Here is a 23,228-nt window from a genome sequence, read left to right on the forward strand (position 1 = left end):
ATTTAATGAGCCTCTAGATAACATTTGATTTACAGTACAGAGTTTTTTTCCACCATGTTTTTTTTGTGCCAACAACCGTAAAGACATACTGGTAGTTCTAAGACGAGCCACTGCCAGTTTTCCACAAAGGGTCTGAATTCACTAGTGTAATAATGTAGATGTTTTCCATGAATGCAACCATTTAATGCAACAATTGTGTGAATACAAGACAGACTTGTTGAAACTAGACATTGTGTTAAAATGTGTTAAATACATTTGCGAACAGCGGGTGACAGGCCTGTACTGCATAAACATGGTGTCATTTGTTATCAAATTGAGACAACTGAGGAAAAACAAAGGTCCCTTTCCATTTCTTATTTGAATGACTAGAAAAAGCGAAAGCAAACACAATTCTGGCATTTTCACCAAAGCACTGGAAAAAAGAGGGCCACGGTGAATGAAACTGAAAGCCGTTCAAAATATTGTGTCACTTGCTAATTACTTGCTGGCCTTAAATGTTAAACATGTTGATTTAAACACACAGCTGAGATTGATTGTGCATGAGGGGGAAAAAACTTTAATCTGCAGTGTTTATGTGCTGGGTTTGTGATGGACATGAACGTAAATTAGTTCCTGCATATACAGCGTGTGTGCACTTTTGTGTGTGGATGAATGCAACAAGTCCTCCAAACCTAATGAAAAATATGTTATTTAATATGTTGTTTGTTGCAACAGACACAAGTCATAATTCACGTCTCCGGTAAAGGCTCTTGTCAGGTCAACGTAAGGGGTTTCAACAACTGACTGAAATGCTGTTCCTAAGGGACGGTCTTCATGAGTGTGTGTGTGTGTGTGTGTGTGTGTGTGTGAACAATAAGCAAACACAAATAAATCCTACATCCAAAAACTCTTTAGTCTATCTGTGCACTTTTACCAGAGAATGTCCTCGCAGATACAGATTACAGAACATCTCCTGGTAATGTACAGGAATACTCGTTGGTGCCTACAGTAAATTGCTGTTCTTTGGCCGTGAAGCTATTTCTGTGTGTGTGTGTGTGTGTGTGTGTGTGTGTGTGTGTGTGTGTGTGTGTGTGACTCACTCATCTCCATGTATTCAGGCGTGAGGCCTTCAAAGGGAGCCAGGGCGTAGTCCAGGTTCCACTGCTGGGGAGGCCTCTCCCCCTCCATCTCCTTCTCCGCTGATCCTTTATCCTTTAACGCACGCACCAGCTTCTTCAACTTCCTGTCAGGGCGGAGTGAAAGGTGGAGGAGAGGAAAGGAAAAAAGATAAAAGCTAAGACTTCATCATTTTGTATTGCGTGTGTGTACACACAGTTTGTGAGTACATGTATGAAATAAAACATTTTAAAACTAGTCTGAGGTAAATAACTATACATAAAATATATACTATGAATGATCAAGTTTTACAAATGGAATTTAGCTGTGACTCAAACAGGATCCTACTGATTAAATGAAGTAAGAAAGTAATCAGAAAGGGATTGAAATTAACTTTTTTTAATGACTTTACCAAAGGGGCTGATTTCAAACAGCCACTCTGAATGACTGCTGTCTGCCACAATGGCTCTTTTGAAATTATTCCAGGAGGTGTCAAAAGAGCACTTTTTCATATTCAAGTGGCTTAAAGAGAAGTTAATTGTTACTTCATACAGTATCCAACACAGTGGTACAAAGATGGTTTTATTTGTTCAAGGTAAGTGAAATATTTAATGTTGAAATTGGTAATTATTTATCACAGTTAAAATGTTTTTTTCTTTACTGCAGCTGGAAGATTGAATTACAAATCCTGATTCCAATGAAAAAGATATGTTTCCCGAACAAATAACCTACCTGTATTAACTTTACAAGGCACTAAACCCAAGTCGTATAATCCTGAATGTGAAGCAGGGTGGTGCTGGTGTATACTGTAGGATGTGTACTCAGTAAACTTTCCTTAAGAAAATTAGAGACAGACAGTCTCTGCTGCTTGTAAAACATAATACACAGCAAGTATTTACACAGGTAAAGTAAGGCTAAACATGTTATGGCAAACCAACTGGACTAACATCCAGAAGCTGGCTGGTTTCAAAGAAGTGTGGGTGCTTCTAAAAAAAGATGCTATGGTAACAAACTGCTGCTGCTGTTTCTGTAAGTACATGCCTTGGTGTAGATAATTCTAACTCACAGAATGTGCGTGTGTGTGTGTGTGTGTGTGTGTGTGTGTGTGTGTGTGTGTGTGTGTATGCGTGTGTACGTATATGTACATGTAAAATGATGCATATATGACCGTGTGAATGGACAACACATTCTTATGTGTGACAGTGTGTGTACATACTCTTGTGTGTGCAATAAAAACTCTAATAAAAGCAGCTAAATGCTTGAATGCATTATTAATGTTTAATTACACCCACACAGTTACAGTCTGTACAGCACATTCAAGGAGCCAGTATAAATGTTTACTGTCCAGTAAACACACGCAAAGTCAAATAAAGTAGATGTAGACACAATCTATTTGAGTACATTCACACACACGTTATGTTACTGCTGTTGGTCTGAAAGGAGATGAGGTTTCTGATGTAGGCCAGGATTCTAATCTTACTCTCTGTGTGTATGTTTTCCTTTTCTCTCCTTTTGTAGTAATTCCATTGTTTTACTGCCAAGTCGTACATCTTGTCAAAGATACAAGGCATCACTCAAAAATGTGACCATAATTTCAATTGGGTAATGTGCCAGTTAATATAAAAAATGTCAGGTTATTTAATTTAACCAGCAAATAGTAATATTTTTGATATTTTGATACAAATTTGAAAGGGGTCGCTTATTCAGATAATTTTAATCTAACAGCGGCTCTATGCAGCTTTTAGCCGAGAGTAAAACTGAGCATCTGTCAAGATAAGGATATTTTCTCAGGCTTTGGTGTTTTGAAATGACAATCAATATTGCATTCATCAGATGGCCAGAAACATGACTATAATGGGATGCAGCAGTGTATGTAAGTAGGCAGTTGTTCACCAGGTGTCTTGTATGTCTGGTGAGCCAAAGAAAACTTTCCACCCCGGTGGACAATAAAGATTTATTCTATTCTATTCTAACCATAACTACGATAATTTAGTTTAGTTAGTTTAATTTCTGTTTCAGTATTTTCTGCCCTCTAGTGGTCAAAATCACTTAAGACAGCTCTAAATCATTTAAATGACTTTGCTTTGGTATTTTTAATCTTTAATTTAATCAGATAAATTATGACACCAAATACACCAAATCAAGTTGAAAAGACACTTATGCCTTCCCAACACCCACCTCACATTTTGAGAAGATTTGGAACAGAGGTAAAATGTTTTTTAGCTTATATTTGTTCATATTTTGGCAAATTGGAACCATAAAGAGTATGATGAATTAGCTATTATGTACGTATCATGTTTGTACAGACAACTATTACTGAATTACTTTGATACAAAAGAGAACTTAAAAAATGAGATGACTCTCAGGCAAGTTCATGCCTTCTCTCTCTCTCTCTCTCTCTCTCTCTCTCTCTCTCTACGTCACCTCTGTCATATACAATTCCTTGTATGCACACAAATTGTGCCCCAGTTCAGTGGCTGCATAATTTAAAGTCCACAAACATCACTATGTCACGATGGTCCAAGACTCCTCCAAATACAGCAAAAAACACAACCTTTTATAATTCAACAGGCTATGACTGTTGTGAGTCACTTGCTTTGGTCTCATTTGGGAGCTCAGAATGACATGGCTGTGAAGTCTCCATAGACCTGAATCCTCTTTGGGGGGATGGATTGGGTGGGTTCTACTATGTGTTTTATATGGGTCCATCTCTCACAGGACAGGAGCTTTTAGGGTCAGGAATTATTTTTTAAACCTGTGAAAACCCCTGATGTACTGCCTTAACTCAACGGCTCAGAGGTTCCCCCGCACACTGGCCTGTGGTTTTACTGGTGGGTTCCTAGTTGTGAAAGCTTTCAAGTGAATTAATGTGAAACGGGAGTGCAGATGGTATGTAGATGGTATTATGGTATCCGCCGTGGCTTGCTGGTCTCTCAGGACGTCCTGGAAAACCACAGAGTTTGATGGGACTCACTCAACAGGACGGGAGATCAAGCTGTACTTACAGCAACAGTAACAGGGCAGCCTGAAGCCAAAAGGCACCTCTGTTGTGTGACAGCTGTTATAAACAGAGCCAGGGCTGGACTGGGACAAAAATTTGGCAATTTCGTCCCTTACCTTATTTGCTTTATAATTGCAAAAACCAGGAGATTATGGCAACAGCAGCATGAGGCGCACTTACAGGCTTTCATAATAAAATAAATCTTAAAATAAACTACGATGTCACCATGTTAGTATATAATGGAAATGCTTGCATATTTAAAACATATTATTACATACTTAAACACCAAAGTGCGAAGACATAGCGGACCAGTCGCAAGCTTTTGTTTTGAAAAGTAGAAGCCCGACAGCACCAGACAGGAGGCTCCAGGCTGCAGCTGTACCGTCTTGCATATTTTTGTCAAACTAGTGTGAAATGCCAGTGCTGCCGCATTTTTTTCTTTTTTCCAGTGGCCCAAATTGGCCCAAGAGTGCATCGGCCCTTCTGGCATTTGCCAGAACTGCCAGATTGCCAGTCTGCCTATGAACAGAGCTGACCTCTGACCTTTGGGATTTGCATGCAAAAGCTGAGTTGTTACACAAGATGAAGAGCCACTTGGGAGGAATGTTATTGGATTGTTTTTAGAACAAGACAGGAGAGAGGGAATATTTTAAGTGCGAGTGAGAAAGCAGTGCGTATGTAGGTATGTGTGTTAGGTGTCAGAGAATGAGACAAGTCCCTGGCTATTTAGACATAATAATAATATATAGCTAAAATATCCCACTTTGTTACTTGCTCTTCTGCATTCCATGTCTCCAGGTCTAAAAAACGTTATACTCAGTGAGCACAAAAACAAAAAAAGGAGTGCAGTCTACTTACGGGATGCCGATCTCAAAGATGTTGTTCTGGATCAGCTGCTTGCCCAGCATGATAATGCTGAGCTGAATGCACAACTCGATGAGGCAGCCTCCTGGCGCACACTGAGGGAGACACACACCTCATTTGTACACACTTTTACTTATCAGCCAAATGGAAAGAAACACAGATACAAAGTTCAAATACAAACCTCTTCCATCCGATGACCCTGAAAGACATACACATAATCTCCAGGTCGACCAGCAAACCTGCAAAAACAAACAATACGGACTAAGAAGCTTCACTTGGATACACACAGCAATGTGTATTTATTGAAATGGATGTAAACCAATGTGTAATGGCATCAAGTGTAGATTCAAGACTCAAGATGATTATTGTCACGCCGGTTATACAAGTACAAACTTGTGAAATACTTATGCTGGGAGGCTTAATAAAAAAAAATTCCAGCAAGTAATCCAGCAAGGCATGTTAATGCATATCATTGCTTTCCACAGAAAACTGTGTATCTCTTATTTTGGGAGATTCTGAATTTTTCTTAGGTTCCATATTATGCTCATTTTCAGGTTCATACTTGTATTTTGGGTATCTACTAGATCATGTTTACATACTTTAATGTTCGAATAAAAAAAACTATAAAAAGTATTATTAATTATTATTAATTATTACTAAAAAAAAATTCTCATACAGTTTATCTGAAACTACCTGTATTCACCTTCTGTCTGAAACGCTCCGTTTTAGCGTCTGTCTCTTTAAGCCCCCTTCCAGAAAAAGCCCAGTCTGCTCCGATTGGTCAGTGTTTCCAGGTCTTTCCCAACTGCGCTCTTGGAGTCTCTGCATTGCATTGCAGCCGGAGAATGACTGTAACGGTACTATAGCAGCACTTTCTACCTATATGTAGTATAGTTGTGACATCACAACCGTACGTATGTCCTGACGGCTCGTTTAAGGCACAGTTTCTGAATACAGGCTGTGTGCATTTCTCTGTGGATTGAGCGTTTGAATACTTTCACAGTATTTACCTACTCGACCTGCTCTTTTTTAAAAGACATGGAAATCTCTTTTTTTTTTTTTTACAATATGGGACCTTTAAGCTAAATATACCCCTTAGCCCAAAACAAGCACATTAAAAACTGACGTTTTGGAGATACATGGTTTTTACAGGACAGCGATGCACAAACACACTCCTACACATGCAATGGAGGACTTACCGTCCCTTGAAGAAAGCCACATAAAAGATCGGTGCGTATGCGTTCATAAACTTGAGCAAGAAGGCTTTCAGGATGAGACGCTCCTCAAAGTTGGATTCCGTTTTAGGAATCTCTGAAAAAAACAGGTGAAGTGAAACTGTATAACGGACTTGGCATGGTATTGTTTTGTGAGGACAGCAAGCAGGCTACAGAAAATTGTTAAGGACAAATTAAGGGACGTGTATGTTGAGAAACTGGGTTTGGCTACCGTTGTATTTTTTAAATGGATGTTAAAGGTATTCTACAGTACAACATGTTTCTTTGGTATAGGATGATAGCAATAAACACTGGTTGGTTTTACATGGTGATTCTGTCAGTCTCACTCTTGAATTTTAGTCATAAGCACATGATCACTGTGCTGGAAGTAGCTTAAAATACCAGCACACGCACGCACACACACACACACACACACACACACACACACACACACACACACACACACACACACACACACACACACACATATTTTTAATCTTTCGCACACTTCTCTTTCTCATTCTTTTCCTCTATTTCAGAGGTTTTGAATATGAATGTAAAAGTGGGATGACTGGAGCACGAAAACATCAAAATTTCATCAAACTGTCCACCCAGAGGCAGAAAGACTCTTTCTGTGTCTCTCTCTCTCTCTCTCTCTCTCACTCTCACTCTCTCTCACACACACACACACACACACACACACACACACACACAGTACATTTCACTATCTTTGTGGGGACCCGTCATTGACATAATGCATTCCCTAGCCCCTTACCCTAACCTTAACCATCACAACTAAATGCCTAACCTTAACCCTTACCCTAAAGAATAATTTACCCTACATGAAAATAAATTGTCACCTGGACCTGGACAAGCTAAATGAGGGCGTTTTTAAGCTAACTTTTATGTGTAAAAGAAAAGCTACACATTTTAGGAAACACCTTACTAAAGCAAATTCATGTTTTTCAAAAAATATCTAACTATTCATTTAGTAATTCAAATAGCCTGACTCTGAAATTGTTGAGGCTAGCTAGTAATGCTTGATTTAACATTGTTCACTATTTGCTCAATTTGTTTTGTGTTTTCTCAGTTTGTTCATCCTTTCAAAAGTTGCACTGCATTGGGTTCTCAAAGCCACCGCACTATGAGAGTAAATGTCTGTCTGAATTTGTGTACCTAGCTCAGTCAGCCACAATGCCACAGTGCCGTAGATCTCATCAAGGATCAGAATAACCACCAGGTTGATGAGGACCGCAGTGGCCGTCACCGTCACCCGAACATTGGACTTGGTCTCCGGGTCGGGGCTCATCGCTATCAGGGCCGACACTGTGATGCGATAGACGATGACGCCGAAAACTGCTGAAAATGTCAAGCCAAACTGGGAGCAGAAAGGGGGAAAAAAGAAGAAAATAAACAAGTCATTACTCGACCATATTTGTCTCATACTTACAGTGCAGAGGCTGGAATTAATATTTCAAAGAACACAGCGATGTAGGTCAGTTATATAGTCATTTATGTACATTGACCATGCCATATGTGTTTATTTTTCTATTTAAAGTGCTTTCATCCATACATGTAAAATGTACGATCCTAAGTACAGCATTAACCTGATTTGTATGTACTAACCATAAAGAGGATAGAGGAAACGTTGATGAAGTATCCAGGAAGACGGTCTTTCCAGGTCAACTTCTCTATGGTAGACTGACAGGAAGGACGGGGGGAGACAGGGGAGGAAAAGTTTCATTAACTCTTGTGGGGAAATCTGTGATGCAGAACATAGAACCTTCATAAAGGAGTAGGAAGAAAGTTTTTCACAGGTTTGCATTGATTAAAAAACAAATCTCTCTCAAATGTGCTGATGTAAAAAACATTGCTATAGTTCCCTTTCCTTCTTTCAAGCTGAGTAAAAAGCTGAATGAAGAGTTAATCAGCAGCATTTGTTTTCAACGCCTCGACAGGAAGTGTTACCACGTCTCAACAGAGAGACATAATGAAGCACAATGGCCCGTTTTACAGTCTGCGTCCTACATTTAGAGACCAGATAGGAACAAATGTTTTCATTCCATGGACCCTGTGATTTATACAGAAGCCCTGAGAAGCAAGTGAGAAAAAATGAATGTGGTGATCCATTTTCTAGGTCTGATCTCAATTTCTTTTTGAATTACTTAAAAACAGGTGGAAAAAAAGGTTTGCCAGGATAGTCTTTCTAAGTTCCTTCAAGTTATTTTCCTCTGTCAAACAGGTGAAAATTTTTTGAAAGGTCAAAAAAAATCAAAACACTTTCCAAGCTACTTTTTTTTTTCATCAAATTTGCTGATCTCTACATAAAGAAATTGCCATTTTGAGAAAAACACTAATTTGTTTTCTTGCAGAGAGTTAGATGAGAAGATAGATAACACCTGATCACATATTGACACTAAATACGAAGCTCCTATGGAACCAGCAGACAGTTAGCTTTGCTTAACATAAAGACTAGAAAAAAAAAACCAACCAAGACAAAACATAATCCAGGACTGGTGTCAAGTAGTTGAGTGTAATCACCACCATCACAAGAGACTGAATCCTGAACAGCTGAACATTAGGCTAAATGACTAGCTAACCTCTGACCTCCTTATAGAGTGGGGCAAATAGTAGCAACAAAACGGGAAGACTGTTTTGTTATTTTGTGTTCCTTCTTTGTGAAATAAAGACATGTCCAACCGGCGCTGTAATTCTTTCAACATTAAATTCTTCAATTTGTGCAACGTTTGCGACCAGTGACTCAGCTCTGTTCTTTATATTTGGAGAGGCTGGACATCCAGTCATACAATGACCATGCTCTCACTTGCTCTCTCAGTGCTAGGCCCAATTCTGAAAGTTCTAAATTGCCTGGTGCTCAAAAGGAGGGTCAAAATTATTTCAGATTTTCCTATTGCCCTCTAACATGCTGACGCCGCCCTCATAACCACTCTATGTGTATGACATGGTTCCCTGAATTTAAAACCTAGCTGACCTACTTGTGCCAAAATGAAAAGCCACCTCACTGGCCTGTCCGTGGTTTAATTTAAATACGGTATGATCTCTGCAAAAACCAGCCTCATACACTGTATTTGACCTCCTTCACCCGTAGACACCCATATTCCTGCATATTCTGCAGGCAGGAATCTCTCTCACACACACACACACACACACACACACACACACACACAGAATAATGTTGAGAGTCTGTACATCGGATGCCTTTCAATATACTAATGAGCAAGACAACACCACCATCTAGTGTATACACTGGCACAGTACAACATGCAGAACACGCTTACTCTATTCCACAGACATAATAATAACTTCAACTTAATCCAGCACACTGCTCTTAACAGTCCTGTTTGTCGTTCTTTGTTCAATACATTTTGAGAAAATATTCCCTTATGATTTGTGCTGGACAAACTGTATGTTAAAGTGTTTCTACAGCATGCTGCGGAGATTCTATACCATCTGAGCTGCAGTGTACACTAATGTGGACTATGATGAATCACCTTCTTTTTAACAATGTTTTCATTGATTCTCAGTCTGACAGATTTTGCACCTAAACTAGCTACAGCATATTGTATCATCTTGTCACATGATGAAATAGAAAAATACCAAAGGAAATAAGCAATATTTATATAATTGAATAGTTGTATAGTTTATGTAGAATAAGCATATAGTTTTGTTATTGATTGCTACTGACTATTTTACCACAAAAAAAAGAAAGAAAACCATGCATTTGCCTCCTCATGGGCATCTATAGCAAATGGCACCATTTTTAAGTTAACGCAAGTCCTTCTTTGAACACAGGCATATTTCCAAGGTGGTAATGTGAATTATTCACAAGGACCCATTTTTTGTTACTATTTGCAAAAAAGACTAATGTAACTGAACCATAAAAGGTTACCAAAAGTGTCTATTTAACAAGCTGCTTGTGAGTCCCTTTGACTTTGTAAAACAAGGTATTATAAAGAATAGTTCAGGCCAAAGAAAACCAACTGTACATCTGACATCTTCCCTCTTTTATATCATTGCCTTATTTCCCCCTAATTACACTTCCTCTGACACAGATGTTCTCACAATTCATAGCACCCCTAGCTACACCTCTTTAAAGAACAAGTCTGCTGCCATCTGTAAAGTTCTGTTAGAGGAAATGACTTTCTCAGGCTGAAAGTGTGTTTTTAATGACAAAAGCTAATGAGGTTTGTGATTGGAATGCAAACCTGCATACATTTGACCACACAAATCTCCCTCCATCCAATAGCCTTCAAACAATAAAGGCATTTTTTACAGATTACAAATGTTAGCGTTTTTATATTTGGTCAAAAATACTTCGATCAAAAAAAAAATGAAAATACAAAAGTCTCCACACGTGACCAAGTATCTATATTTTTATACATATTAAGAACAGCATGGAGATGAAAGAGTCAAAAAATAATGATCTATAGTATATGGTATAAGCTCAAGGGGTAGAGTGTTACGGCTGTTCAGAGCGTTCAACTGATCAAAAATCCCCATTTAGATCACATGCTGACACCTGAGCCAATTCTATTCGCTGAACGAAGACCTTGAGATGTAGCTGAAAGCTCTGACGACTAGGAAGTGGGTTTTTGAGCCGACAATATTCTTACCGCTAAAATCAAAATAACTAAATCTATCAGTCAATAATTAATAAGATGCTGCAAAATATGCGGTTGTATTGAAAATACATGTGGAGAAGATATATGTGAAGAAAATGTGGTCTGTATGGAGGACACATTTAGCCACAATAACACACCCCGCCCATGTATGTTCACTAGTGCATCTTTCACTTTGAGATATATTTTTTATAATCAAACTGATTCTCTCTGAATTTTCAGACACATTATTGAAGCAGTGAAGTTAATATTATGGAGGATAGGATACACTTGCTCCGGCCAGTAAGAGCCCCTGTTACTTCTGTGTGACTGGTTTTGTCCTAAGTGTGGTTCATTTTCTGATTATCTTTAAATTGCAGAAACATTAAATAGAAGTATATTTAAAAGGGGGGCATATTAGATACTGTAAATGGGAAAGACAAAAATGAATAGGAGATAGGAAGACAACAAATTACATTTATTTCATTGATTTAGAAAGTGACAGTGACACACAGGTCCTTGTGTCTTCCTGGTGCCCAGGGCGTTTTTTTGCCAAGGGACCCTTTGGGCCCTCCCTTGACCCGGGGCCCGGCACATCGGACCAGGTGATGCCCACTGACGGTGGCCCTGGTGACGCATGTTTTGTGGGTTTCTTCTGCCTGGTGGTCCAAATTGCTCTCTTTGGTGAAAGGGTCTGGCACGGTAAAGTGGGGTGCTGGGGTTTTTTGGTCCAGTGTTTCCCCTTTTGTCAAAGCATGACCTGTGTAACAAGAATTTATTTCACAAATGTAAATATAAAAACATAAAGCAACAAAACTTACAAGTATGAAGACATCCGAGATTCAGTTTCATGTAACACACATCAAAGTGTTAAACGGAAACTGGAATTTCCTGATGATAGCAGAGCCATCACACTTTTAGTTTATTCTACACCAGATCTAAGGATTTTGTGACATGCTGCAAAAAAAAAAAAAAAAAAAAAAAAACGATTCCCAAGTGTTTTTGTGTCCCTATAAAATTACCTCACGTCATGCTTTGCCTTCTGTCTCCCTCCTCTTTTCTCTTTTCTCCCTCCTCTGGTCTTTTCTCCAGGTCCCTTGTGACCCGAGCATTCTGGGTGTCTGCATAGATTATAAATTGTTTCATTTTTTTCATCATTCTTTAATATTAGAAGTTAAATATACATTTAAGCTGTAATCTCTGTAATAAAAACAAATAATAATACAAAATGTAACCACGGTCTGTGTGTTGCCATTAGAAGACTTACCGCCATTCCTCTGCATCCTGTACAGGCTTCGCACAGCGTCTCCTCTTTCTCCTTCTGGTTCTATTTCTCTTTTTTGGCATGGCAACCATGACAATGTCACCGTCTGCCTGAACACGTTTAAGGACCACTCTTCTCCTCTTTCTTTGTGGACCGAGGCTGTCTGGCCTTTTGCATAAAGATAAATAGTAGTTTGAATCTCCAGAATCTTAACGCCTACAGTAAATCATCAATACAGGAAAGTGATACAACACTTACCTTCTGATACCGGCTGAATTGAAATCTTCCCATTTCCTTTTATAGGAGGGTTTTTCTTTGTCCTCCAAGCCTTCTTTTAGAGTTTGCTCCTTCTTTTGCACCTCAGGTGGCAAAGTCTGCTTGATAATGGACCTGGAACAAAAAACACTCAAACGTTTCCTTTGAAAAGCTCTGGCGCGACTCATCCAGGAAGACTTCTTTATTTCCGTTGTGTCCAGTCTTCTCCTCTTCCTCTCTGGACCGAGGCTGTCTGGCCTTTTGCATAAAGACAAAAAGTAGTTTGAATCTCCAGAATCTTAACTGCAACAATAAATCATTAACACAGGGAAGTGATATAACCCTTACCTTCTGATACCGGCCGATTCCAGATCCTCCCATCTCCTTTTAGGGGTAGGTTTTGGATTGACCTCCAAGCCTTCTCTCAGGGTTTGCTGAACTCTGGACCCCCCATTATTGGATATGCGGCTGTTGGAAGACCTGAACGCTAGCTCAGTCTGTCCACTTATGGAAAGTCTGGCCATTAATTTGCTGAGCTCTTTAATGAGAGGATCCTCGTCACCTATATCATACTAAAAGAGAATATTTGGATACATGTTTAGACCATCTGTCAACTAAACACAAGACATAAAACTAAATAACACTTAAATCAAATAAGTGTCATTTAGTTTGATCAAAGAATAATCAAATCACCTGTGTAGAATTATTAAACTTAGTCATTGATAGACATGTCACTCCTACTGATTTAAATGAAATGGCATCTTCTTTAATTTAATTCAAATCCTGTTCACATTCCTGCCCGTCAAGCAACTTCAAACAATTGTACATTCATTTTTAGCAGACTGTAAATAACTACATTGATACATATAGTCATGGAGAAATAGCAACTATCTATCGGCTTACTTGTGTTAATCTGTTTTTTCTGCTTAGAATAAAAGATCAGTCTACATTACATGTGAGTACATACATTAACTTAAAAATCTAATTATATTTAAATTGGAAAAGAAAAGAAAAGCCTCAAATCAGTTTGAACTAGATAACAAATAGACATTTAACTCAGCTTACCGTGTGGTGATTTGGCCTCTGCAAGTTGCTTTTTCCAAACATCTTTGAAATACTTGTTGAATAAAACAGTTAAAAACGGGATGTCTCTCTGTGTCTGTAATCAATGTGTGAAGATATTGGAATGACAACCAGACCTGAAATGTTCTCTCCTGTAGACTTTTGTGATGTAGAATTCCAGAACCATAATGGAACCTTCGGATCAACTTGATGACTTTTAGCTTTATGACTCATAAAATACTAATTAAAGGTGTATCATCATTTATATGTTTTACAACTTAGCAAATGTCTGATTCCTTATATTCAGTTGGAAGAAAAAACTACAAACACAAAATCACATCTACATACAACCTTCAGGACACAAGTTATTTGTCTTCATTGAACATACCTAAACACAATTGCACTGTGGTTAAACTACAATTTCCCTCATCAGAACTGTCTCGTTACATGAAAATGTGCTTTTCTTCAAAAACACTTAATTATTCATCACTGTAACATCTCTTAGTATTCTCCTATATGCTGAACGTCCATAATTATACCTCCCAGTCAGGCTGAGAAAATTAAATAAATTGGCCTCTGAGAAGGACTGTTTCATGAATGTTAATGACTAGAAGTCGTCTGTTTCTTCTATATGTTAAGCTCAAAGATATTGCCTTTTTGGGCCCAAGCCTTAATTTCAAGCAGGACATTTGGAGCTTTTCGAGTCATGCTGTTTTCTATTTCATATACACATGCACATACAGGTTGTTGAACCTGAGGGTTCGACTTATTGGAGGACAAAGAGGGTGGAGGATGCAAGTAATGCTTGTGCCGGCATTTTAGTGCTAAAATATTAAAATAATCCTGAATATAAAATGTTATCTCTTTTGACATGTCTCACATTATTAACACTGACAGCTCCTAATTTAAGAAATGATGTGAAAGGTTTTGACAGAGAACTGTCTGGACAGACATGGCTTCAGTTAATAGTTGAACCAGAGGGTACAAAAGAAAAAAGAACTGTTTGTCCATCATATTATGTCCAGGCACTTTCAAATTTCCAGATTAATGTTATATGGTTTGTACACAGAGTGGTCAGTACACAGAGTAGTCATGAATAAATGACATGCGATTACTGTACATGAATAAACACAAATAAACCCTTCCGTCATACTTTTAAAAATCTAAACTCTAGATCTGATCGTACAGCACATTCACTGTCCCAGGTAACAAATCAGATGGTTCAACTGTTTGTGTCTGCGTAAGAAGAAAAAAAGAGAGAGAGAGAGAGTTCTGTGTCGCCATAGTGACGTTCCCTAATCTTACCCCTGGCTTCCTGCCCAGCATGCCTCACTCCCACTCAGCCGCCCTCCCCCTGTTTTTCTCCATCCCTCTACTTCTCCAAGTCTCTTTTTCTTTATTTGAATGTCTCGCTCATTGTCTTTTTCCCTTTGTCTCTTTTCATGTCTTGCGCTCTTTGTCTTTTTTAATTTAGTTCCACAGACAATAGGTTGCAGGTGCAGAAATGTGGTTATACCATTCAAAACAGCAGTTACGTAGACATTTATCACAGCAGACATATTGACTTCTCATTGCAGGAAAAGCACAGGTGTAACCAATGACATTAACTAATGACAACTCAGTTTCATTTAGCTGTTCCAGAAAGGCATATCAGTGAGCCAACAAGCACATTAAGCTATTATTAAGGTTATTAGTGACACCTGTGTTTGATGAGTCAAAATGCCTGCCGTATAATTTCCGTAAAAGAAAATGAACATTAGATTACGGCAGTAAATCTTTAAAAGCAGGTCACAAATATATAGTTAGATTTTGTTTTTAGTTTTTAGTTTTTTAGTTGTTTTAGTACTTTCCTAAAACAACTAATGTATGAGTAAGTAGAGTATTTGTAAGGTCTTCTTCTAAAATAGCAAGTCTATATATATATATATATAAATTAAAGAATAACAAAAGAAAAAAATTAATAACAAAAAATAAATAATTCAACATAACACTAGACACGTTCAAAAGGGTGTAAGTGGAAGCCATAGACCTTTCCAAGTCCTATTTTCAGTTACACACACACACACACACACACACACACACACACACACACACACACACACACACACACACACACACACACACACACACACACACACACACACACACACACACACACACACACACACACACACAATCCAGAGACTGATAATCCCTTTATTAGCATCACCTGCTTCAGGTCTGTCCATCTAGTCCTTCTAAAACATGTCATTAACTACCGGCAGGGCCTTAAAAAAGCTCAGCAACTAAATTGTTCCTCGACTTTACATTGGTGAAAGTTCTGGCTTTGCTGACTCACTTTTTGACCTTTTCCCTTAGCTTTGGAACAAGATCACTCCACCTGTAGGAGTTTCTAGACAACAACACTGCCTCTATTTTCATTAATACCGACTGCATTTGTATAAAATAACAGGCGTGTCTCTCTCCTCTTCTGCTGAAGGTAGGTACATTCTGTTCCCTCACTGCTAGCAAATATACAAATCTAAATAACTGAGAAGTTTCATTCCAAAAATAAGATGTCCATCACTGGAAATACCGTCACAAAAACTGGTGGGGTTACAATATGGTCCATTATGTACCTACCAGAGGTGGGGGACTCGAGTCGCACGGCTTGACTCCAGTCTGACTCGGGTCGCCAATTTGAGGACTTGAGACTTGCTTGACTTACATTGATAAATTACTCGACTTGACTTTGACTTGGTATTCAAGACTTGAGACTTGACTTTGACTTGAGACAGATGACTTGAAAGGACTTGACTTAGTCAATGTAATAGCCAGGCCGTATTCTTTTTTAAGGTATTGAGAAGTTACGTTTTGTTTTTTGGAACATCTTTGTGCTATACGCACCAACCTGCCAAGTTGCTAGGCAACCTTCCAGAGCGTGGCAGACCAGCAGAGGCAAACGTAGGAGGCAGCCGTCATGGAAGGGATTATGCCCCAAAATAGTGAAATTCGGATTTATGGAGTTTGTTATAGATGCTCGATGAAAAAAAAGAAAAGCGGTGTGCAAGGATTGCAACTCCAAAATTACAGACACGAGAACCACAACATCCAACTTCATCCATCAATTCAAGCAACTCAAACAAAGGTACGTGAATGTGTCTTTTAGCTAACATTAACGGTAATTTTTTGTATGACTTGACTTGTGACTTGCTTGACTTATAGCAGGGACTTGACTTGACTTGCTTGATTCTCACCACAGTGACTTGAGACTTGCTTGTGACTTGCACATGTGTGACTTACTCCCACCTCTGGTACCTACTTACCAAACAGTGATCAGTCACTGGAATTATTGAATTTAGTAGAGATATTAATATAGATATTAAGCAGATGCTTTAAATGAAATGGATTTCATTTCTACCTCATTAGTGGAAGAAAGAAGCTCACATAAACTGCCAGTATTGATGTCCAAAGCAATCTTTCAGTTAACTTTAACTAGCCAACCGACCCTGAATAAACAGTTGTCATGCTTTTAGTCCCACAGAGACTTGAAACGATTAATAAGGCTCAGTTTGTTGCTGTGACCATCATAACGTAAAAAACAATGCAAAATAAGTTGCACAAACAAATACCTGAGGAGTTGACTGTAGAAGCCAGAGGATGGGACAGGAAGAGAAGAACAGATAGACAGCAGCCGGCAGGAGAGGAAAAGAGGGAAAGGGAGTTGAGGAGGAGAGGAGAGAAAAAATAAGGAGAGGAGGAAAAGGAAGGTGAGGAGAAGGAGGAAGGCGAGAGGAGAGGAAAGGAGGGGTTACCGGTGTTCCTGCAGCCATGGCAGACAGTAGTTTTTGTCTCCATCTGTCCTTTCCTGTCACTGTCCCATCCTCCTGCTTCTCTGGCTGCAAGACAGAAAGACAGGTTACACACACACACACACACACACACACACACACACACACACACACACACACACACACAATTTCATGCTTAAACATGCAACAACATATGTACAATTATGCCATTTTCTGTCTAGGGTACAGACTCTTTACTGTCTTTAGCTTGTGTATTATTAAATTATTGTATTCATAATCAAAGTATTACACTATGTGGCTCTAATGTCAGCGATTAAGTCATTAGCAGCTTTAAACTATAAACTACCTGATGTATTCATCTCTATATTGCTGCAACCTATTGAAACTAATAGTTTCTTGTAGACCATAGCCACAGTCCACTGTGATTTTTATTTAAAACAAATCAGTTCATGTTTATGACCTGTCTTGTTATGTTTCTTAGTATTGCAAAATGTCTGATGACACCCGACGAGTTATACATTCCACGATTGTGATAGATAACATAGAGGCAAAGAACCATCTAACGCAAAGCCATTCACAACAGAATTTTCAGAGGCCATGGTATCATTGGATATTAATCAACCAAAACAAATTTGTATTCCTTATGGTGAAACTGTGTGGTGCCATTTTTATTTTTTTTTAATTTATTTTTTAAACACAGCCAGCAGGTTGCGTGTGTCACACTTTCCCTAGAACTCAAAAACACACACACCAGTGGGATCCTTCAGGTTTCCTACTGTTATCCCCAGATCAGGTTTTGGGACTGTGGCAGGAAGCCATCTAGTGCCCAAGCAAAGTGTATGTGGGCCAACAGGACTCAATGTGATTAACCCAATTTACAGAGAGAATCTAGACCATTCCCAATCATTAGATTCTCACACTGTCTGCCACACGTTTTGGAAACCAAACTATCAGGATCCATCTGGATCGTCAAGAACCATCTGATTCCAAACTAAGCCAGGTGGAAATGTCTCATGATCAACTGTTTACACCGTTTCCCCACATAATGCAATACAGTATACTTACTGTTAACAATGATGGTGATATATAATGTATTTTAAAACCTGATCTTACTCAAATTAATGTTATAATTGCTATAAACTGTACAGGTTATGAAATAAATTACTGTATAATACCTTTCCATTGGTATTTTTGACAGTCAGGTCCAGCTATGAGAATGGAATTCATACGTTCATATTTATTACGCAAACTCACTGAAATTTGGTCCCAAGCACCTGAATGACAGAGGTTTCTAATATTTCCTACCTCATTCTTTTTCTTCTTTTTCTTCTTCTTATTTTTCTGATTCCTCTGTCTCTTCTGAAGGAGGATGGTCTCGTATTTTGGCCTGGGATGTTCCTGAGGGGAAAACAGGAGAGAGTCAATAGTGTATAGGGTGTATGTATTTGTGTGTGCGTAATGCCTGTGTGTACTTCCGTGTGTTTCCATCATTTCATCGACTGTGATGTGGTTTCATTACAGTCCAGTCGCTCAAGGGATTACATTCATATTGGACAATTCTGCAGCAGATTACTTGTTTAAAGGGTAACTACTGTTTGTCAACCTGGAGCCCATTTCCCCATGCATTTGTATCTAATAGACTTTGAAATTGGTCCAGTATTGAGCGAGATCGCAGTGACGAGCCGGCGCGAACCAAGCTGCAATGTAACCTAATTGTGCAGCCTTGCTTTTTGTCCACTAAAAGTGATTTTTTTTTGCTCCTGACAGGCTCAGATTGTTACTAAAAGTGTCTGACAACATTATCGATCTCAGGACATGACTTTTTGTCTGAAGACAGCGGTGTGGAAAGCGAGTCAAGAAAAGCGGTTATTAGACACAAATGCACGGGGAAATGGTTGAAAAAACGGTAGTTACCCTTTAATGCCAGTGTTCAGTGTCATTGCACGAGGTAGTTTGCCCTTTATGTGGCCAGGGGTACAAGGGTATAGCATGTCTGGCTTTCCCTTCAAACCCATAACGATCATCATTCCCTACCTTAAGCAAGTGTTTTAGTTTCCTTAAACATTACCAGTTACCTTACACATACTTTAGTTTCCATGCACTGATATTACATGGTAGGAATAATAGATAGGCTATTATTAGAAAAGACTTTGGCAAAACCTTGGCACTTATATGGTATGGTATGATGTGTGTGTGTGTGTGTGTGTGTGTGTGTGTGTGTGTGTGTGTGTACTGTATATACCTCGTCGTCCTCGATGCCTGTCAGATCCCAACTGAGGCTCAAACTGTTCTGACGGCGCTTCCACTGCTCCAGGAACAGCACCGCTTCACAAACACAAAAAAAGTCAAATCATTTTGATGAAAGTCTTTAGAATTGGCATTGTCTTCAGATCCACTGATCCACAAAGTCTTACAAATTCATAGGATAAAGTTACTAGAATCACAGGCTTTCTGTGATCTATGAGGCTCATAGTTTTTGGAAAAAACGACTACCTGAGTAGCTTTTTTTCTGAGCTTCCAACCGCATCTCATGGTTGAAAGCTCTGGAATATATCTAGAAAGTGAGCATACTGTATATGCTTAAAAGCTGTAAGAAAAAAAAACATATGAATAGGATGAAGAAGAAGAAGAATATGCATTACACTACACTTTCGAGTGTTAAAAAATGTACTTTCATGCCCAACTCAGTGTTTTTGTTTTCGCCAATTTTCACTGAAATACATCCACGTTGTTAAAGTTTAAATTATTTAGTTTTTTGTCTGTACTAATTTAAAAGCGGTTTTCCTATTTCCTGCTATTAGGGCATGCTGTTCAGCCCAATTTACAATACAAGACATTTACAGATGTAAAGATCCTCTAGTAGCAAGTGACAGCTCACATGCTTTAGAGAAAAATGGGACAAAACATAAAACAAGCTGCTGATTTTGAATCAGTTTTAAAAAAAAACAATTAGTGTTTTTGCTGCAGATACTTTTTTAGATTGTTCAGATTCCTTATTTTATGTAATTTCTTCAAACAGGACGTGCACTTGAGGTAAAAGAGGTCATAAGTTACGACAAGATCAATGAGCAACTTCACATTCGCCCCACCTGTTAACACACACACACACACACACACACACACACACACACACACACACACACACACACGTGACCTTACCCCATAGAGACATGAAGATGGCGAAGAAGACGGTGGCGGGGTTGTCGAAGAGGTGTGAAGCTCTGGCGGTGCCGCAGGCAGTGCTGAGCTTCCAGAAGTCACAGGCTCCGTCACACAGAGGACACATGGTGAAATTGAGACGCTCGTCACACATCTCCAGACTGAGGGGAGAAGACTTAAGTCACAGAGCACCAAGAGCTAATAACAGTTATACAATGATATTTCCCAACTGAAGAGGATACATTAAATGTAAGCCACTTGCACCTATAAAAAAAAAAAAAAAAAAAAAGTATAAAATGAACTGAAGTTCTGCATCGCCGTCTATGGATTCAGTCCCAGTGGATCCATTAGAAATGAATGGAACTTTTAACACATTTAACCACAATACAAGCCTCTCTGCTTTGACCCTATTCATAGTCAGTGTAGGCTGAATTATCAACCTTTTGCTTCATGACACACTCTCTCTCTCTCTCTCTCTCTCTCTCTCACTCACTCACTCACACACACACACACACACACACACACACACACACACACACATTTCCAGTCGTACCTTCTGTGTTCCTCCCACACAGCCCTGTGTAAAGCCAGATACAGCAGGTATCTGGGCAGTCCCTGTCTGGTGTGTGTAAGGGCATGTGTGCGTACTGTACATTTAAATTGTGGTCGGAAGAAATCATTTTTCTGTGTCCTTCCCATGTTAGTATTTTATCTTTATCATATCAACATCTTCAGAGTTAAAATCAGGGGAAATGTCACATTTCTCCTGTCTGTTTCACAGTCATGTAGGATTTTAACAGACAAGTGTTCGTACTGTGTCAGCCACACATTTAATTCTTCTTTCCATGAAAAATGTCAAGTCTTGAATGGGTTTGTCCATTTCTTTGCACCCAAATTTAACTGAAAAGTGGGTTTTAACAATAGTTTTCTTCCACAGATGTAGCTGTAGTGCACTTTGTAGTACCTGGGTATATTTGTATCCACTGTTGCCACCCCATAGCCGAACACAATGATTCCCACTATAGAGGCTGGTATCAGCAGCTGAGTGTAAACACCGAGCCATGCGAAGTACAGACCGATCTTCTCCCCGAAGTACTTCCTGTGGGGTCAGAGGTCAGGGATTAGGAGGTGTAAGTGATAGCGCAGGTCATGAGAGAACAGTCTGTGTAGACGTAAGCAGCTTAAACACAGGTGTGAGTGTCCTCATGTTGTGGTTGATCCTAAAATAAAGTAAGAAGCATGTTAATGTTTTATTTAGGGCTTTAATTGTTTACGCTGAGCTTTTCACAAACCACTTTCTTTTAGATTTGACGTCAAACTCTGCCTGCTATGAGAGCCTGAGAGACCTAAACCACAAACATGACTTAACTTTTAACCTTAAAGCCCCTGAAAATGTGGTTTCTCCATAATATTAAATATCCATTATAAAATGTGCAACAATCAAAGTGAACGTTGTGAAAGCTCAGCTAGTCTGCTTCTTCAGTACTGTGTGGGTGTGGTTTGATCAGATATGATTGACAGGGAAACATGATGGTTTAAATGCTGCTATATTCTGATTGGTGCACAGAAATACAAGTTTTTAATTTTTAGATCAATGAGAAGTTCACAGACAAAAACAAAAATACAAAAAGTTTTAGAAAGTCAGTGTTAATGTAGGACTCAATTACTCATAGTAAAAAGAGGCTTTTTGATTGGTGGTACATCTATCAAACATTTTGGGATTTAACCCTGATCCCCTAGATGTAATATTCTCAGATTGAGCAAATAAAGTGGTCTCTCATTTTTGATTTATAGGACCATTTCAGATTGTTTCCATTTTAATACGAAACGAAAACGAAACTTTTATTGTTAATTCGTCACATACACACAGTACAATGTAGTGAAATTGAATTACTGCATTTAACCAATCCTAAGTATTAAGGGCAGTGGAAAGCTATACTGTACATACAGCATCAGGGGAGAAACTTGAGGTTCAGTGTCTTGCTCATGGACACTTTCAGAATCAGAATCAGAAATACTTTAATAATCCCAGGGGGAAATTACTTTTGTTACCACTCCAGGTATACAAACAACATATTATCCAGACTTTTAACATATATATTAAAAACAATTATACAGTAATAATATATAAAATATGAATTGTACAGTGTTACTTTGACACGATGCTCACATATCTATATGCATATTGAAAGTTATTGGTCAGGAGGGAACGATGGAATCTCCCAAAAAGGGACTACCATTCTATAAAGACTACAACTTTGTAAGATAACCCCTTAATATAGGTAACTCGGACTGCTGAGGTCTCATATTAGCTTGAGATGAACTTCAGAATACATTTTTGCACAGAACAGGGACTGTGGATTTTATCACTACTACAGTGGAGTTGAGCTAGAAATGGATCACTTTACAGTCGGTATGGAGAAGAGGTATAATCACTGTGACTAACTACTCTCTCAAAGTACATATGGGCATGTGAATATTGTAATAACATTAACTTGAAAAAAATGTAGGGTGTTTATAGTTGCACTGTGGTGCACTGAGTTTGTGATTATAATTAGGGATTTTAAACAATCTGTATATTTCAAAGGTCAAACCCTGCAAAACAACAAAAGCACGTTGGTGAACTACAATAACCATAATGGAACTGCAACGTCTGTATAGTTGTAGTGTTTCTTTCGCTAATCCGATGTGAGACGTCTATGGCAGTTATCTTAAGTTGCACATTAGATGAAACAAAAATATTTATGTGTGAAACGAGATGAGTTACTGATGTGATTTCCGCATTGCGGTGCTGTGGTCACATTACCTGACCAGATCGATGGGCTGGTACTTGTAAAAGGCTGAGTATTTGGCCCACTCGTCATGCAGAACCTAACAACAGACAGGAAAGAGTCAGTGTGGGTG

The 23,228-nt window shown here is 38.7% G+C and overlaps 2 protein-coding genes across 6 annotated transcripts in view; both read right to left on the minus strand.

The window, feature by feature from the left end:
• Positions 1-23,228, minus strand: part of ano2b (anoctamin 2b) — a 101,086-nt gene that overhangs the window by 40,009 nt on the left and 37,849 nt on the right. For 4 of the 5 annotated variants that reach the window (XM_035995984.1, XM_035995986.1, XM_031306089.2 and 1 more), the window contains 12 exons: positions 23,131-23,195; positions 21,289-21,423; positions 20,325-20,485; positions 19,408-19,490; positions 18,471-18,563; positions 17,169-17,252; positions 7,801-7,875; positions 7,351-7,552; positions 6,160-6,271; positions 5,142-5,199; positions 4,955-5,055; positions 1,080-1,222 (listed from right to left, as the gene is read on the minus strand). In XM_035995984.1, coding sequence (XP_035851877.1) covers positions 1,080-1,222; positions 4,955-5,055; positions 5,142-5,199; positions 6,160-6,271; positions 7,351-7,552; positions 7,801-7,875; positions 17,169-17,252; positions 18,471-18,563; positions 19,408-19,490; positions 20,325-20,485; positions 21,289-21,423; positions 23,131-23,195 — 1,312 coding nt within the window. The remainder of the gene's footprint in view (positions 1-1,079; positions 1,223-4,954; positions 5,056-5,141; positions 5,200-6,159; positions 6,272-7,350; positions 7,553-7,800; positions 7,876-17,168; positions 17,253-18,470; positions 18,564-19,407; positions 19,491-20,324; positions 20,486-21,288; positions 21,424-23,130; positions 23,196-23,228) is intronic. The other variant, XM_031306090.2, reaches the window with a different exon arrangement.
• Positions 11,251-13,561, minus strand: LOC116054522. The gene is made up of 6 exons (XM_031306105.2): positions 13,378-13,561; positions 12,661-12,884; positions 12,316-12,570; positions 12,061-12,225; positions 11,816-11,914; positions 11,251-11,553 (listed from the first exon to the last, which is right to left on the minus strand). Exons 1-6 carry the CDS (start codon positions 13,417-13,419, stop codon positions 11,277-11,279), a joined length of 1,062 nt encoding a protein of 353 aa, XP_031161965.1. The 5' UTR covers positions 13,420-13,561; the 3' UTR covers positions 11,251-11,276.

This window comes from Sander lucioperca, chromosome 20, assembly GCF_008315115.2.
Source record: "Sander lucioperca isolate FBNREF2018 chromosome 20, SLUC_FBN_1.2, whole genome shotgun sequence".
NCBI classification, from domain to species: domain Eukaryota; kingdom Metazoa; phylum Chordata; class Actinopteri; order Perciformes; family Percidae; genus Sander; species Sander lucioperca.

Coding starts and splice junctions, on each gene's coding strand:
- LOC116054522 (XM_031306105.2), bottom strand. CDS start 13,419: ATGTTTGGAAAAAGCAACTTGCAGAGGCCAAATCACCACACG. Junction 12,885..13,377: donor AGAGGCCAAATCACCACACG/GTAAGCTGAGTT, acceptor ATTCTCTTTTAG/TATGATATAGGTGACGAGGA. Junction 11,915..12,060: donor CAGGATGCAGAGGAATGGCG/GTAAGTCTTCTA, acceptor TAATCTATGCAG/ACACCCAGAATGCTCGGGTC.